The sequence below is a fragment of the Asterias rubens genome, chromosome 7 (genome assembly GCF_902459465.1).
Source record: "Asterias rubens chromosome 7, eAstRub1.3, whole genome shotgun sequence".
NCBI classification, from domain to species: domain Eukaryota; kingdom Metazoa; phylum Echinodermata; class Asteroidea; order Forcipulatida; family Asteriidae; genus Asterias; species Asterias rubens.
In genome coordinates, this window is record NC_047068.1 from 8,866,546 (window position 1) to 8,883,243 (window position 16,698).

At 38.9% G+C, this 16,698-nt stretch overlaps 1 protein-coding gene across 6 annotated transcripts in view; it reads right to left on the reverse strand.

Moving 5' to 3' along the window:
• LOC117292477 (LLGL scribble cell polarity complex component 2-like) overlaps positions 1-16,698 on the reverse strand; it is a 101,843-nt gene that overhangs the window by 40,846 nt on the left and 44,299 nt on the right. For 5 of the 6 annotated variants that reach the window (XM_033774527.1, XM_033774528.1, XM_033774530.1 and 2 more), the window contains exons 5-7: positions 15,394-15,503; positions 14,846-14,989; positions 77-176 (exon numbers count right to left, since the gene is read on the reverse strand). In XM_033774527.1, the coding sequence (XP_033630418.1) occupies positions 77-176; positions 14,846-14,989; positions 15,394-15,503 (354 nt within the window). The remainder of the gene's footprint in view (positions 1-76; positions 177-14,845; positions 14,990-15,393; positions 15,504-16,698) is intronic. The other variant, XM_033774529.1, reaches the window with a different exon arrangement.

The following is a 16,698-nucleotide window of genomic DNA, read 5'->3' on the forward strand; positions in this document are numbered from 1 at the left end:
GACATTCTCTGTAATATTCTGTTAGTGTGAAATAAATGTGGAGTAATGTACTTGTTTTGTTTCTCAATGCCCTCACCTTCTCCTCGTCGGTCGGGTGCTGGGCGATGGCCTCTACTGGGCCAGGGTTGACCTTGTAGTCATCGGGAACGCTGAAGGAGGAGGAGGAATCACGTAACCTGGTTAGAGATAGGGTTAGAAACCAAGCAAGTAGTCGTTGGAAATAAATGTGAAGCGTGTAGTGAGTGAGAAGAGGAAAAAGGCGAACCACAGGGGGGAGAGGTTGGGTCCGATTCCCTAAAGCTGCCAATCTAACAAATTCATCTGCTAAGCGAAAATACAAATTTGACAGGAAACCAGCCACCAGTAACGCATGTTACATGGTGTGTTTGTCGGCTGGTAACCTGGTGCTGATGAGCAAGTTTTTTTTTCATGAGCTTAGCGAAATTTGTTAGCTTAGCAGCTTTATGAAATAGGCCCCTTATGGGAAAGTAAATGGTAACGTTAAAAAAAGAGCAATGGTACGGCCGTGCTAACACCACCACCTCGCTGCAAAACATCATGGCAAAAAAGGCTCCGCTGGGTAATTGGGTTAGATTCCGGATTCTTTAATCCGGTTAGGATGTGTTTGCTTTTGGTTTTTGTTCATTGCTGTTGAGTGGACTGCAAATTCCTTTCAACAAGTGATGCAGACACCTAATGCATTTTTTTACCAAGGGTTGTAGGAGACTTCACCTCAACGGGCGTGTCCAAGACAGCCTCTCGGAAATTTTGATTTGGGAAAAACATAGCAGTGAGGAGACAGAATCAAGTTTTCATTTATTTTCTGTTTGATTTCTAAGAGTCAGTATGCAGTTATTTTCTCAGGGTTGGGTAGCGCATTTTGACTAAGCGGAGAAGCGTGTTTTACAATGGAGCAATGCAGGTGGCATTAGCAGGGCTGGATTGAATGTTAGCTTTGATTACTGACAGAGTGAGATTTGAACCAATGGTATTAAGATTGAACCCACACATCCTATATACACATATCTAATTAAGGTGCCAAAGCCAAGACACCATTCACCAAGAGTCAATAATTTGTTATCTTGGTTCCCCCATCCCCCCCCACCCCAACACAAGACTGGTTACAAGCCAGGGATAGAACATTACACTGTCACCACTGACTACCAAAAATGGTATAACCAAGTTTAAAGGCCTGGAATTACATGTAGGCAATGGCATCAAATCAAAAGATTGTCCCAAAATTCATTCCGACTTCAAGCCCTCCTCCGACAAGAAAGTTTCCAATTTGAGGATATTCATCAGTAAATAAATACTTCTTTCCCAGTAACATGTGCACCACATTTTATTTTAAACCACCACCTGTTACATTTTAAAACACAAAATAGCAGAGATAAAATCTCACATCCCAACTTTGCCATTTTCAAATGTGTCAAGTCTTGTTTTGCAAAAATGTAAATTAGTTTAAGGATAAACCTATGCATACTATAAAACGATGCAGGCGATTGCCACAGTAGTTGTGAGTAGCTTAGTTGAGGGTAGAGAGAAGTGAAATGAGGTCAACAGAAATGTCCAACTTTTACCTCATAAAGATTATTCGATTCAGGGCTTACAGAATTTATTGTCAGTTCTTGACACTAATGTATGTAGTCAAAAGCAATTTACCCCTGGGAAGCACTGTTTAATGTCTCAGTTATACCTGGAGAAATAAATACTGGTAGCTTATTAAGCATGGCCGGGTTTTGAAGCGGCATCAAAGAGAGGTTTAATGCCTTCTAAAAACAATTAAAAGTATCGCACCATTAATTTTTAGGATTTTATTCTTAGCTGATGCAGAAAAAACAGCCCCTACCTCCAGAACAACCTGTCACTAGGTTGAGATGACTGGTTGAATATTAATAGTCATGTGAAATATTGATTAATGGTCATGTGATTAATTGGTCATGTGACATATAAATGGTCATGTGATATATTAAGAGTCATGTGAGTCATTAAAAGTCAATGTGATTTGGATGATAGTAGTGTTTTTGATATTATTGGTTTAATGTTTAAATCATGCAGCCTGGTTAAAATTGATTGGTGCAGATGAAATTAATAGATGAACAATAAATTTACATATTTTTTCAAAAGTGTGCTCAGACCTGCCGTCGATTTCACAAAACTCTTCCTAACTTAAGAAAGACTAATCTTAGGACTTAGGACGAGTCCCAACCCTGCACTATAGCATGCAGACCTGAATATTAATCCTTGTCCTAACTAGAGAGAAGACGATTCCTAACTCTTTGTGAAATCGACCCAAGGAATAATATAATTCATATTAAAAGAATCAAATGCACAGAGGGTAAATCCTGCAATAAATTGAGCGTCTGTAAAGGCAGACAAAAGCTGGATCATGGGTTTAATGAGTGGGTGACACCCAAGTTATATTGCTCCCAAAGCTTGCTCAATGCTCAAAGATGACCACACCCATTATTCTACGCAAGCAGCTGGCACGCCCTTTTCTAAGCATTCATACCAATAACCCATTAGCGAGTCCACCAACTGTGTTTTTTTCTTATATTTAGATGGGTTTTTAGTAGTGAACAGCGAAGCTAAACATCTGGAGTCCTAAGGATTGATTAAAAGAACATCCGTTTGTCAGCCATTCTTTTGTATGCATTCTGATTTGCTGGTGATCGTTTGTTCAGGAATATACTCTCTATAGTAGAGACTGATAGGATATTTATCCAGAGTCCACTTGCGACGGTTCCTGTATATAGTTTATATATGATTTGTCAATCTATCTATAACTGTTTGCAAAACAAATGTGATACTTAAAAATATCAGATAATAATATTGTGCAAGCTATAACAATTTTTTGTTCAAGAGTTCTTAACAAACACCCATCTTCGTCTCTTGCTCATATCTTTGTTATGACACCTGCTGCCAACATTTCTGAAGAGCTCATGTGTACAAACAAAGAAACGTTTTGAAATTAAATTGGCATCATCAGTTGTAGAATACAAAGCGAAAAAAAGAAGGGGGGAAAAGGGGGAAACAGGCTGGAAGAAAAGGTCCAACAAATAACTGTAGAAACTCATCCCAACTAACAAACCACACGATGCTTGACTTAGTTTAAGCCTTTTAAAAGGATTTGTGAAACATAACGATTTGAATTTACTATAAATCCACTTACTATAAATAAGCAAGTGATGTGGATTGTATGGATTGATTCAGAAATGTCAAACTCATGTAAAATTCATGGCCTCCCCTTCCACTCCACCATCAGGTGAGTCAGCGTGCGTCGTCGGCAAAGCTCGCTCATGCACACTGCACCAGCCTCCCCCCACGAGCTCGTCCTGCTGGGACTCTACTACACACCTTAGCTGGTAACCCCAAACCGGGAACCGACTAGAATACTATCCAGACGAGCATACGACACGATGCGAAAGACACGCCTGAGGTGGCGGCAGCCTGACATCATCAATATGTAAATGTCAATTCCAACGTCTGCTAAGTGAATGTTTGACAATGACAATCTGTTCAAGATTTATTGTCACTCCGAGAAACGTTTTTTTTTTTCTTTCGGTTTCCAGCAGGTGGTTCTGAAGGATTTGTTCATGTTACTATGACAACATTCTCACTGCATGGGTGATCCATCAAATAGGCAGTACTTAAATAAGACAAACCCCCTGTAAGGTGGAGATGATGCCGCCTTGTCAACCAAGCATATCGACATGTTCACATTTAGGGTTAAACCTTACTTTGCACCAATTCAGACCAAACACAACCGACTGAGAGACCACTCAAAGAAGTATAAGTACCTCATGATTTTCAGATCTACATGTACATGCACTAATAGCGTCTGTGTCAATCTTGGACTTGAACAGGCAAGATATTTGGCCTTTGGGAAAAACAAGCGAAAGAATACAAGGACATACCAGGGCTGAACCATGTACAAATACATGCTTGACTTAGTAACCAGCCTGGCGTATTAAAACAGTGATCACGAGGACTGTCAAGCGAGCTTCTAGACTAGGTATAGCCAACCTAAAGTCAAAAAGTAGCAACCTGCCTGTGTGGAACTACCCACTGCGTACACATTGGATTCAATCTGCCTCAAGCCACTGGGCTAGCTCGATAGTCTTGTTAAGAGGTAAGACATCTGCTCGTGTTATGCAAAGAACATGGGTTCAAATCCCACCCGGGTGATTTGCCTGTGGATTTTCTTCACAGAAAGTATCGAGTATACAGTGCTTTATACACATCGATGCATAAAGGGTAAAAACAAATTATATACATTTATGTTTAAATTTTAAATCATAATATCAGACAAGGCTCATCAAAATGTAAAATGGATACCCATACATGTAGGAGGATGACGTCTGTACTAACAGCGGGACAATTTAACTTCTTTAAAAAACATTTCAAAAATTTCCCCACTGATCAATAACATCTAACCATCCTGTAACTATGGACAACAGCATCTCCGTGTTCTCATCTGCGAGTGTAAAGTCCCAGCCTCGGACGATAAGACGAGTCAGAGCAAATACAGCCCCCTGAAGTTCCACAAGACAGTGCTAATGTTCCCCCGCCATGCAAACACCGACTTACTATTGATCTACAACACACAACCTCCACGCTGTGCCCTCATCTCATAGCGCTTCAACATCAAGATGACGATCAGTGAAGACCATTATACACTACCATCAATCAACTACAGACATGTGAAGAGACAGGCTCAAGGATAACAGCTAAAAAACCTACAAAACTACAGGTCCGATTTCATTATAGCATCAGGGATTAAAAGAAAGGTTCCAGTTTTGCTCTACACCAATATTTTAAATAATTTGCGAGTGTAAAATTTAATGCCCTGTTTATGGTTGTGCTCTCGCTTGTATCAGTGGGGTTTTTTTTCTTCATACAAAACATATTAAAGGGATTTTACTGGTTAGAATAAAAGAATAAAGTTTCAAAAAAAGAAGGAAGAAAAAGAAGAAAATAATATCGACAAAAAGTAATAGTAGCAAAAAGCTATTCTTGAGAGCATTGAGTGCCAAGTAAAACAAACAAAATTCACTAGATTTGAACTTATACAGAAGTTATTCCCGAAATTATCAGGGGTGGCCTTTTGTTGACTTTTGCAAATCAAGAGTGTACAACAGGAGACTTGGGAGCCTCGCATGGGACGGAGACTATTTAAGACAGATGAAGGGAAAGATGAAAAATGTCTCAAGCGACCTCTGGAGGACTCCATCTCTCTCCTCTTACTCTCTTGACTTGATACATCCAGGGCCATTTGAAGACAAACAAGGCTGCAAGTCCGCTGAACATCCCTGTTCTCTTTAAAGGCACCGGACACTATTGATAATTACTCAAAATAATTTTTAGCATAAAAACTTACTTGGTAACGAGCAATGGAGAGCTGTTTATAATATAAAACATTGTGAGAAACGGCTCCCTCTGAAGTAACGTAGTTTTTGAGAAAGAAGCAATTTCTCACTAAAATATTTGAATTTGATTTCCAGCCCTAAAAAATAAGCATCTGGAAGCACAAAACTTGTGCAACAAGGTTGGTTTTTTCTCCAATATTCTCTTGTGACTTCACGACCAATTGAGTTTAAATTTTCACAGGTGAATTTCTTTGCATAGTTGAGATATTGGTCTTTGACAATTACCAAAGATGTCTAGTGCTTTTAAGAAGCAAAGAGGGCAGAGTCTAAGACGCATACGGATTGATGCGGTAAGTACGTGTTGAAGACTTCAATTTCACTGCGTTCAGGAGTTAGGATTATGCGGAGACAGACAAGGGCATGAGGGGATGTCTCCATAATATGGGTACGATGCCTGCACTATCAGACCCAATCTATTCTAGCTTTTACCATAACTTCAGAAATTCTATGACATTTATTTATGCAGGCCTAATCAGGCTCATATTCAGACTTTGGTCTGACAATCAATCGTTGTTTATTTGAAATGAAGCAAAATAAATTCATTCTGAATATATTTTCTCAGGTCCTGAAGGTAACTATCGCCTGTAATAACTTTTGCAATTAACCACAGCTCATCATACATTTTTATTACTATTTCTAATAACTTTTGCAATTGAACGGTTTTAATATTCTTTGTAGATCAAGTTTTTGGCCATGACATGAATCACTTTTCACTGTGAATGATAACAAAATTCACCTGTAGAAGTTTCAGCTTCATTAGTCGCTAAGTCTTTAAGAGAGTAAAAAAAAAGTGAAAATCACAGAGCAATTTGTTTTCAGGACATCCTTTGTATGTGCTTAAACATTTTTTTGTGTGCATTCTCACAAATTACAGCACCTCAGCACGTAATATTTTCAGGGAAGCTTTCTACCATCATTATCTTTCAACCGTGTAAGTTTAATGTAAATCTGTGGACGGTTGTGTTTTGTGTCGTACAAAAAGTACCCAACCCCTTTACCCATAGCTCATCATAAATTCTATAAAAATTATCCAAATTTGTTAATGAAATTTGTTAATTTTCATCCTGTTGGCCATAGAAACCCACTCCAATCATCAAAGAGAACACTTCCTAACAACGATAAAGCAAGCACAGAGTGCCCCGCCCACTTTTGTCCTGACCATATGTTCCAACTGCTGCTGTGTAGTGCATCTCTGACTGCATGTTACATGAACTGGATGGTCAGCTCCTATGGGGCCACTTCGCTGGGTACCATTTATAATGATTAATATGCCTCTGGTATAAAATTCTTTGGCATGAACTATTAATATAAAAAAATAACTAAGAGACATCAGTGTAAGGGTCAAACCCAAAAAGTAATAATAAACCAAACAATCCCAGGAAAAAAAATGGAATAAAATAAAACATACAATTTTTTGTTCAAGCCCTGACAATCCTTCAAAAAAAATAAAGTTTAAAGAAAAGTTCAAAGACAGTGAACCATAAATTGTGTAAAACAAGAAATTGTGTTTCTTTAACAGTTGTTCCCTAGTGACTCAGACGCCGTGAATATTACATGTACCAATCCATCTAGCCCTGGCATTGCACACAGCGCTGTCAATTGTTGCCATTTAGGGAAGCATGCTGAATCATAAACTAAACTAGTCATACGCTTTGCAATCTCAATGGGCATATCTCACTACTCTCTCCACTTCAAACAAACTGCTAATTATTTTTGGGTGATTTGTTCGATGTACATACATGGTGTATGCATCAGAATTTCTGGAATGGGAAAAAATTTCTGCACTGAATGAGCATTTTTGTGCTTCTCAACAGTAACAACGAAATGGGAAGAAAAAAACTTGTAATTTGTTTATTGTTAATATTTTTAGAAGAAAGAAGGGGGAAAATAAAAAATTCACCTTTTATTTTTATTTTCTAAGAGGATAATGTCAGTGTACATGTATGAGTAAATGTATGTACTGGCAGCCATAAGTTTATACAATTAGATGACATGCATATTGCAGAAATAATTTATCAATTAATTTTAAAACATATAAATTTGCTTTTTTTCCTAAAAATTCACTTTGAACATTCAACAGAAAAGAGTCTTTGCTGAAAAAGGGGTATGAAACCAGAAACTTTTGAAATGAAGGCATTTCAGAATGTTTGTAACTCTCTGGGTGACAGATTCCAAAGCAAATGTTATCCTCAGTACTCAAGAAGTGTATCAAAAGCACTCCCCCCCCCCCCCCCCCTCATTTGTTTTACTTTATAGATATAAGCCACCCCGAACAAAGATATTGACAAAATAGCGGACACCGCCATTATAGGGCTAGATAGCTCAGTTGGTAGAGCGCCGGCACGTTAATCCGGAGGTCGTTGGTTCGAATCCCACTCTAGTCAATTCTTTGTTCAACCCCCAAAATATAGATCAAAAAGTCTGAATTCAGATAACGTCTGAAATTTCACATCTATGACTAATTTTTGCAGGCAAAAACTGGCATAAACTTGAACATCATTATGGTATAGGTTTTGATAGGCCTGTCAGGCTATTTAATAGCAATATTGCTGATATTTTTAAGGCAAAACAAAAATAACATACAAATATCATGCCTGTCCACGACAAACTACCAGCCAACATTCCCTACAGAGACTTTTTTTAAGGTTAAGTAATTGGCTGCAAACAAGCAGAGTCACTGAGTGTAAAAACTGCCATACAAAAATTCAATAAAAACAAAAAAATTACCAGACAGAGCCCAATCAATAATCCTTTGTGACTAATTGTTCTCTGTCTCATCCAACAATTGTCACTTTTGATATCGGGATAAAAATCAATACATAGATTAAGGCTGCAGACAAAAAGAATCCTTCCCCGGAATTTAATTCCATTGACAATATTCACATCATTGAACATGAATTCCAAAGTGCTATTCACACGACAGCAATTTCACTTGGGTCCCTTGCTTAATTTTAGCTTAGTTGTAAAATCTTTGACAATGTTTGACAAGATTTTGCATGAGAACTTGGACAGTAGAAAAAATGGTTAACCTTTCACATGAGGTAGGCCTACATTTTGTAAAATCTTTACAACTGAGCTACAAGTTAGCAAGGGACCCTTGCTAAATTGCTCTCGTACAGACGTATGAAAGGGGCTCAAGTCAATTTGAACTCTTCAATCGAGCCAAAATCGACTCATATAATGCACATGATGTCACACTGTTCAGATTACGGACCGACAGTCGACACATCCCTGGTACTTTCTGGTAAACCACCCTTCAAAAACACCAATAGTCCCTACACAAACCCTACAACAAACAAACATTAAATAAATGACGAGAAGAAAAGAAACAGAAAAAAAAATCTGGCGTAATGATAACAAGTCTGGCCAGACCGGGCGTGATTCTCTCTCCTTCCTCACACCTCAGTAGGTCTAAAGGTGGCTATTATGTAAAATATAAAACAGCCGCATGCATGGCTTAGCAGATGAAAACTGTTTAAAGCTTCTTGCATGTGTAATGTTACATGAGCGTCTGTGCTTATTTAATATTCATTCACAAATCATAGATGATTCATGTAAAAACAATAATAACGATGAGGATGAACAGGATCCCTGTGTGAAAAAATACTAGTAACAATGAAGTATTCAAGTGTATTTTAATGCGCTGAAATTAGTTTATTGGCTTTTGAGTGTCATTATAAAAGACGAGAGAGTCACTGCTGTGTAAGAGTGTTAAAGGCAGTGGCCACTATTGGTAATTACTCAAAATAATGTTTAGCATAAAACGTTACTTGGAAACGGGTAATAGAGAGATGTTGGTAGTATAAAACACACTAAGAAACGGCTCCCTCTGAAGTAGCGTAATTTTCCAGTTTCTTAGAAAGTACATGAAATGATGGCATTTCAATCCTTTTGGTATCCCCCTGGAGTTATACATGTGTGTACATGTAGATTCCAAGGAGCTTTCGGAAACCCTCTGCAGAGCTTAAAAACATGTAGATCAAAGAACATAACTAAACTTATTTTAAGAAAAGTACAATTTTAGTTTTTTTTACTAAGCAGACTTTGAAAGGTCTGAATTTGTAATAGTCTGCCATTTCTCATCCAAGTTTTGATGAAGAATTTTTATTTTATTTATTTATTTATTTATTTATTTATATATATATATATATATTTTTTTTTTTTTTTTTTGGGGGGCTACAGTATGTTTGGATGACTGTTCAAGTTTAAATCATCAACTCTAAGCACATGCATCAGCAAGTTAAAATCCACATATCACACAAGCAGGTCTTGAACTTCTTTCTTAAAGGGGCACAGCAAATTTCCTCTGGCAAAGGGAAAATGTAAATTTGTATTGAAACTTTGCAAAGGCTACAACAGCAAAAGCACAGGCTGCAACAGCTGTGGGTGCCGTGGGTTAATGCGGGCCCACCAGCACAACAGAAACACATTCATTCCAGTCACTCAGTCATACCCAGCCCCCCCCCCCCCCCCAGTGGCCCAACACCCAATAAATGTCCAACCTCCATTGATTATCACATGATGTCATTAGTCATACGGGCACTCGTTGCTGCCCATCTAAGCTACTCCCAGCTAAAATCGCTATTCCCGAAGAGACTGCGCTGGGCAAATAAGCATCAATGTGCCCCCCCCCCCCTGAATGAGGAGACTTGAAGGGCAAGGATGAAGGGGCTACTGGGATGTTACTAAGAAGCGATCTCGTTATTAAGGAAGGCCAATAACAAGACTGCTCCGCCAGATGAAGAGACGGTAATGATGATGTTCAACTATCTGCCTCATCATCATCACCATCATCATTAGATCTTCTTTCATTATTGATGAGCACAGTGATCAGCATGCATAATGCATATTAAGACAAAGTGCGCCACTTCTTGATTCGTCTTACCTCATCAAGTCTGTGCACTAACGGATTGTATTACATTCTAAGTGCTTCCGCAGTTATGTGACTGTCTAATGCGATAGAATGAATGTACAGCCCCAAAAACATGTTTTCTTGATGAAAACTTGCGGATTGGAAATAACAATAATATGCTTACAACTTGCCTTTAACTTTTTATCCATACCCCGTTTGTAAATTCACCGTTTTGAGATTGAATCTATTGGGCGTGTCTCAGTTTACAGGATTGTAGAAAGGAAAAGAAAAATATTACGCCTACGTGTTGTTCTGCGTTTCAGTAGATCTCATTGACAATGTATGCAAGACGATTCTTTGTGAAAGTAATTCAAGTGAGTTGGCATTTATACATGTTTTTTTCCTAATATTATTATTAGCTGACATCTTTCTAGCCTGGAGGTGATGATGGAAATGTCAAGGTGAAACTTGTGGGTCGTTGTGCAAATGGACAGTAAATAGGGAGAAACCTGTGGTCTGCATGTATCAAGTGAACAACAGACTTTGTGCATTTGAGATATGATTTAGAAAAGGCATCTATCTTAATTTTGTTTGGCTTTGCAGTACTTTTTTTTTTTTTTTTTTAAAGAAGAAGGGACAACCAGTGGAAGACGTATTACAAATTTCAAGTCCAGAAAAATGTGATTTCCCTCTTAAAATGTAACAGTATAGGCCGAATCACACTGCTATCTCGACGCAAAGAGAATGCATTCTATTGGTTGAATGAGTGTGTGCGAATGTTGCACGGAGCAATTCAACCAATTGACTGCTTTCTCATTGCGTCGTTTTTTTCGTATTGCTGCAATGTGACTCAGCCTTTAGACCTTCTTTTAGAACAGACTGCCCTGACAAGATAATATTATATCAGCAATTCAACACCATCCTATTCAATTTCTTGTTACTTGTGCAAAATATTCCTTGACGTTTAAAAGCCAATCTTGACATAATTCTTGAAGCTGACTAACAGGTCACACTGATCAGTCGCATCAACTGACCTGCTAGATTACTATTCTTCTTTCTTTAGTTTGTTTGTTTCTCCTCTATTTTTACCCCCAGTAAGACTGCCTCCGGTAGTGTCCACAAGGAACGCCATTTGCATACAAACCCCGCCCGGGGATTTAGCGTTTGATGTGGCTGGACTGACAAGTAGGCTTAACTCTGAAGGCAGTTACATGTCGCTTCTTTTGCCCCCACATCTAATACCATTCGATGAATCAGACTGAAATGTCACAGGGGACCTTCTTAATAATGCCTGATCAAAATAAAAACAGAAATAGCTTTGAGGGTAGGCTATTATTGATAATGGTGAAGCCGCTAAAATGCTATAGAAAAATCAGTATAGATCCGCTGTGGTCATTCTGCTAATACAAAGAAGCTAAATATAATATTAACTGAACTGGGATTTTTGCATATCTAAATTGTGTATTTTCCAAATCAACTCAATGTCCGTCCATTTCATCTTTGAAGCGATTTACTACATACATGTAGTAGTCATGACAGGAAACGTGACAACTAAAAAAAAAAGCCATATTTGCAAATTGAATTTTCGTTTCTAAAAAACAGCTTAAAATGTTTTAGGCACTGAACACCTTTGGTGTAATTGTCTAAGGCCAGTATTCTCACTTGTTTTTAAAAATTTTATGTTGCGGAAGAATACACACTGAAGAAATTCCTTCATGGTTGAAAGGCAGTGGACACTATTGGTAATTACTCAAAATAATTATTAACATAAAACCTGACTTGGTGACAAGTAATGGGGAGAGGTTGATAGTATAAAACATTGTGAGAAACAGTTCCCTCTGAAGTGGCGTAGTTTTTGAGAAAGAGGTAATTTTCTACTAATTTGATTTCGAGACCTCAGGTTTAGAATTTGAGGTCTTGAAATCAAGTATCTGAAAGCACACAACTTCGTGTGACAAGGGTGTTTTTTCTTTCATCAATATCTCGCAACTTCGACGACCGATTGAGCTCAAATTTTCACAGGTTTGTTATTTTATGCATATATGTTGAGATACAACAACTGTGAACACTAGTCTTTGACAATAACCAATAGTGTACACTGCCTTTAAATGACATTACTTGCATTACAACATGCAATTCATTATTTTTAGAGTAAGATTAGCCAGCATCTACATGTATGGTCTGTAATGGGTTAGCGCAGTACAATATACTGAAGGTCATCCAGTAACAATGAGCACACGACTTCTCTCCAGCTACATAAGATCAACTGAATTTATATAAATTTTCATCCAGTGGAGGATCTCGATTAATACACAAGCCAAAACAGACCTGGAGAAACAATTCAACCCGAGTCGATGTTTAGAAAACGCCATTTAGTAAAGTACATGCTGGGGTACACATTTATTCACTTTTTTCCTTCCCCAATCACTGTCAAACCTAGTCTATGCGAAGCAAACACATGGGTCATCTTGTATTCCAGGACGTTGTAACAAAATAAATCTGAAGTGAACTTCTACCGGACTTGTACTCCATCACTGCTACAAGTTATATCAAGGTATAAAAATAAAGACAAATGTTCTGCTTTCATGTAATATTAAAAAAATAAAAACACTTTAAAATGCGAGAGTGTGAGAAATCCATCCATTTTCCACATGTTCAACACCGATTATAACAAAACTCCCACTCAGAGAAAATTTCTCACTTATATCTGTTTTCCTCTGATCCTGTCATAGACGCCATAAGAATGAAGGTGACTAAATCCCGAGTATGAGTCATGATCGACATGAATACAGGTGCTATACAAAACAGCTTCACCACACTGTAGACCCAGCATCTCAAATATCAACCTTGACAGAGATTTCTCAAAGTAGGAAACCCAAGGCACTCAAACTATGAAGTTCACACCTCGACCAATTACGACAGTAACCCCCCCCCCCAAACATGGGACAATGTGTAGTACACCAATTGTATACAGGTTTAATAGACTGCTTGGGGGTTCTTCTTTTGTCACCCATATAAGCCATGGCGGAGCTTCATAAACAAACTTGGGAAAAACACCCCACTTTCATTTTTTCTGGCGGTTAGGTTTTCTTCTATTTTTGTTTGTGGCTGAACTCCTTGACTGAATACCATAGTGTGAGAGATCAATGCACAGCTTTTCTATGGAAACCTAGAGCAAGCTAAACAGACTGTTTGTATGAACAGTGGACAGAAGGCAGCAAAAGGCTGAATATTGGGTTGCCGTACTCTAGCTGTATCAGGCATAATGTCACTAGGGCTGACACAAACTGGGCAAGTTGAAGCAGTCAAGAGTTCAATATTGACCAGTTGTGTTAGGCGTAGTGCACTTGTATGCTCCTATCCTGTCATAAAATAGTAAATTATAGATGCGTTTTTTGTTTTTGATGAGAAGAGCAAGAGCAAAAAAAAATATATCAACTTTGTTTTTTTAAGAGACAGCATTCCAAATAAAACCATTGCAGAGAGTTTGCATGACAGACAACATTCAAACACCACATTTGATTTGTTTTCTAAAAAGACAAATAAAAGAATGACTATACTGTGTTAGATTAGATTCACCCACCACCAGTATAAGAAAAAACCTTTACCAGCCAGAAGTAAAGTGCTCCTATTTCACTACTCAATACCATTGCATTTGATTTAATAATTTGGCCGGCGAGGGAATCGACATTGTACTTTATAAGGGTTTACAGTTCGAAGATCATTGCCGAGAAGTATCGCGAGAATGTTGACATTCCCGCTAGAGTTTTCTCAGAAATGTTGACAAAATTTTTCCGAGAAAGGCAAGTTAATTTCAAATGAGGGAAAAAGACATCCTCACTATGAAGAGACTTTCAGCAAAAGAATATGAGGGCAGAAAGTACAAAAACCCTATGAGCAAGAAGGTCTGCATCGATTCTACGTTTGTCAGTCGTGCACTTTGCGTTTACAACTTGTAGTTAGGCTACTCGTAGTCGAGTGTTGATCATGCGTTAAAATCCATACATGACACTAACGGCGGATTTATAGCTTTTGTCTGAAAAATGGTCAGCAAGCTCCAGGGAGGTTTGCACTCTAGAACTGTGAATGAAGGAAAACTCAACTGTCGTCTGGATGTTGGAAAACGGACTAAAGTTTCGCTAATTCTGATGAGACTGTTGTCAACAGAGTCTGCCATGTCCTATTTCTTTTAGCAAGAAGGTAACAGTTAATAAGTATAGTTCGATCAAGGGACTAAAGTTGACTATTGTCGACCATTGGGCAATTTTACCTGGTACCCAGGATGTACTTCATGCATAGGTAACCATAGAACATTGACTAGTGGTTGACAAATGGTCGCTGATCGAACTTGCTCATAATTGTACCCGCAAGTTTACCCCTTTTTTATATTTTCTTCTTAACCATGGACACTGAGTTCAAAAGATCTAGCAGCTTCATACTAAGGAATCTTCTTGCACTTGGTACATTGGGGGGGGGGGGGGGACACGACTTCAAAAGGGAATCATTTAGTGGAGAAACCCTGTCCAGAGAAGGGATCCCCAACCTGTGCTCTCCCTGTACTTACTTCTGCATGACGACGTCCTGGTAGATGATGAGCTCATCCATGTCGAAAGTGGCCACGTTCAACAGGTAGATGTTACCACCCTCCGTGCCCAGGTACAGGATCTTGCAGTCCGATGATAGACAGCATACGGAGATCTTCTTGAGTCTGTAAGACAAGAAGTTAAATGGGATTAAGAGATGTGGCTGGCTTGAGTTTATACATTGCAGAGCTGCCAACATTTGCATCTTGCACTCAGGGAGATTTTGTCCGCCAATCAGGGGGCATTCTTAGGATTACATTCAACACAAAGAAAAGGTTACCATAATCAGTAAGATTATTAAATTTGCTCATCAGAACCTGGCAAGATCGTTTCTTTCATTTTTGCAGCTCTGGCATCTGTATGCAGGGATGTGTCTGTTGTTGCATGGGTATTAAAAACACATTTACATGTATCATTCGTTATCCCGAAGAAAAGTTATCATCTATTCATTAACAACAACCGATACAAAAACTGGACAGCCTTCAACTTGATGGAATTTCTCTTTTGGGGCTAAGTGACATTTTCTTACCTTCCTTCCAAGGAGGTTGACTTGACTTCTTCAAGGACTGAGTTTCCATCCTTGATGTTCACCTCCCACAGGTGCAGACTGTTGTCTTGGAGCAGGCTGATGATGCGGCCCTATGGACACAATGAGAAACAACAAAAGGATGAAAACCTGTAGACAACAACCTTAGCTAAGATGATAACTAAAACCATAAAACTCATCATAAGGATCACCTCACTCTAGGCAAATTACAGGCAACCAATCTCCAAGAAGAGAATCCATTCACATTTGAATGTTCACATATTTTTGGGTGCATGATTGAAAAATTACTCATGTGCTACCAAAATAGTCCTGTCGCGTGTACTGCAGTTGGTTGCCAACAGAATAGTACATAACGGTTCCTTTGGTATCTCATAGATACATGTAGTACGGTTGGTTCAAGAACCAGACAGTGGGAGTCATCATGATAACCAGAAAATTAGTGTAGTATACGTCCTTTGAATGTGTAAGGAAATATATTTTTGACTAGCTGTGTTAGCTGGTGATCCATCTACATGTACACAATAGACCGTATTGAATAACCCCCTTTTTTGCTATGAAAGTCGCCATCTTGTAGGACAAACCGTATGCGCGTCCAAACGCGTATACCAATAAAGCTACCAAAACACGCAGCATTCCCAGTTTGATTTCTACGACACATGCACACACACACGCACGCACAGACGCCATGTTGTCTTCTTCTTTAGTCCATTAGGGTGTCAGCTGTCCCGTGGTGATCCGAGAAGTGAATTCCTTCCACGCGTCCCTGTCCAGTGCGGTCTTCCTCAGGCCATACAGACTCCCCCCATTAAGTGCACGAATGTTATCTGTCCACCTCGCCTTTGGCCTTCCTCTGTTGCCATGTTGTAGGGCAGATATTTGAGCGGTGACGTCATATTCAATACTGTCTATACCTAGAGTGAGCAGGCCTTGAACTTCCCTCTTGAAGGGGCACAGCATGTAAGGGGCACCTCTACGAGGAAAATGTCAACTTGTATTGGAACTTTGCAACAGGGCACCATAGCAAAAGCAACGGGCACCACTGCAACTGCTGTGGGTGAATTCAAGGCCTGAGTGAGGACTCACTTGTTCAAGTCCTCTCTATGACCCCCTTCAACCATGTGATTCAAGTTATATCTCTCAAATTGTTGGTGAGCTTCTTGTGACCCATTTTGGTCCATCCTGTAAAATCAACACTGGTTCCAAGAGATTTCCTCCCAATTCCAGTCAATAAGCCACCGCTGAAAGTTACACATGTATAACACATCATGCACTCTGTAAATAGTTCAA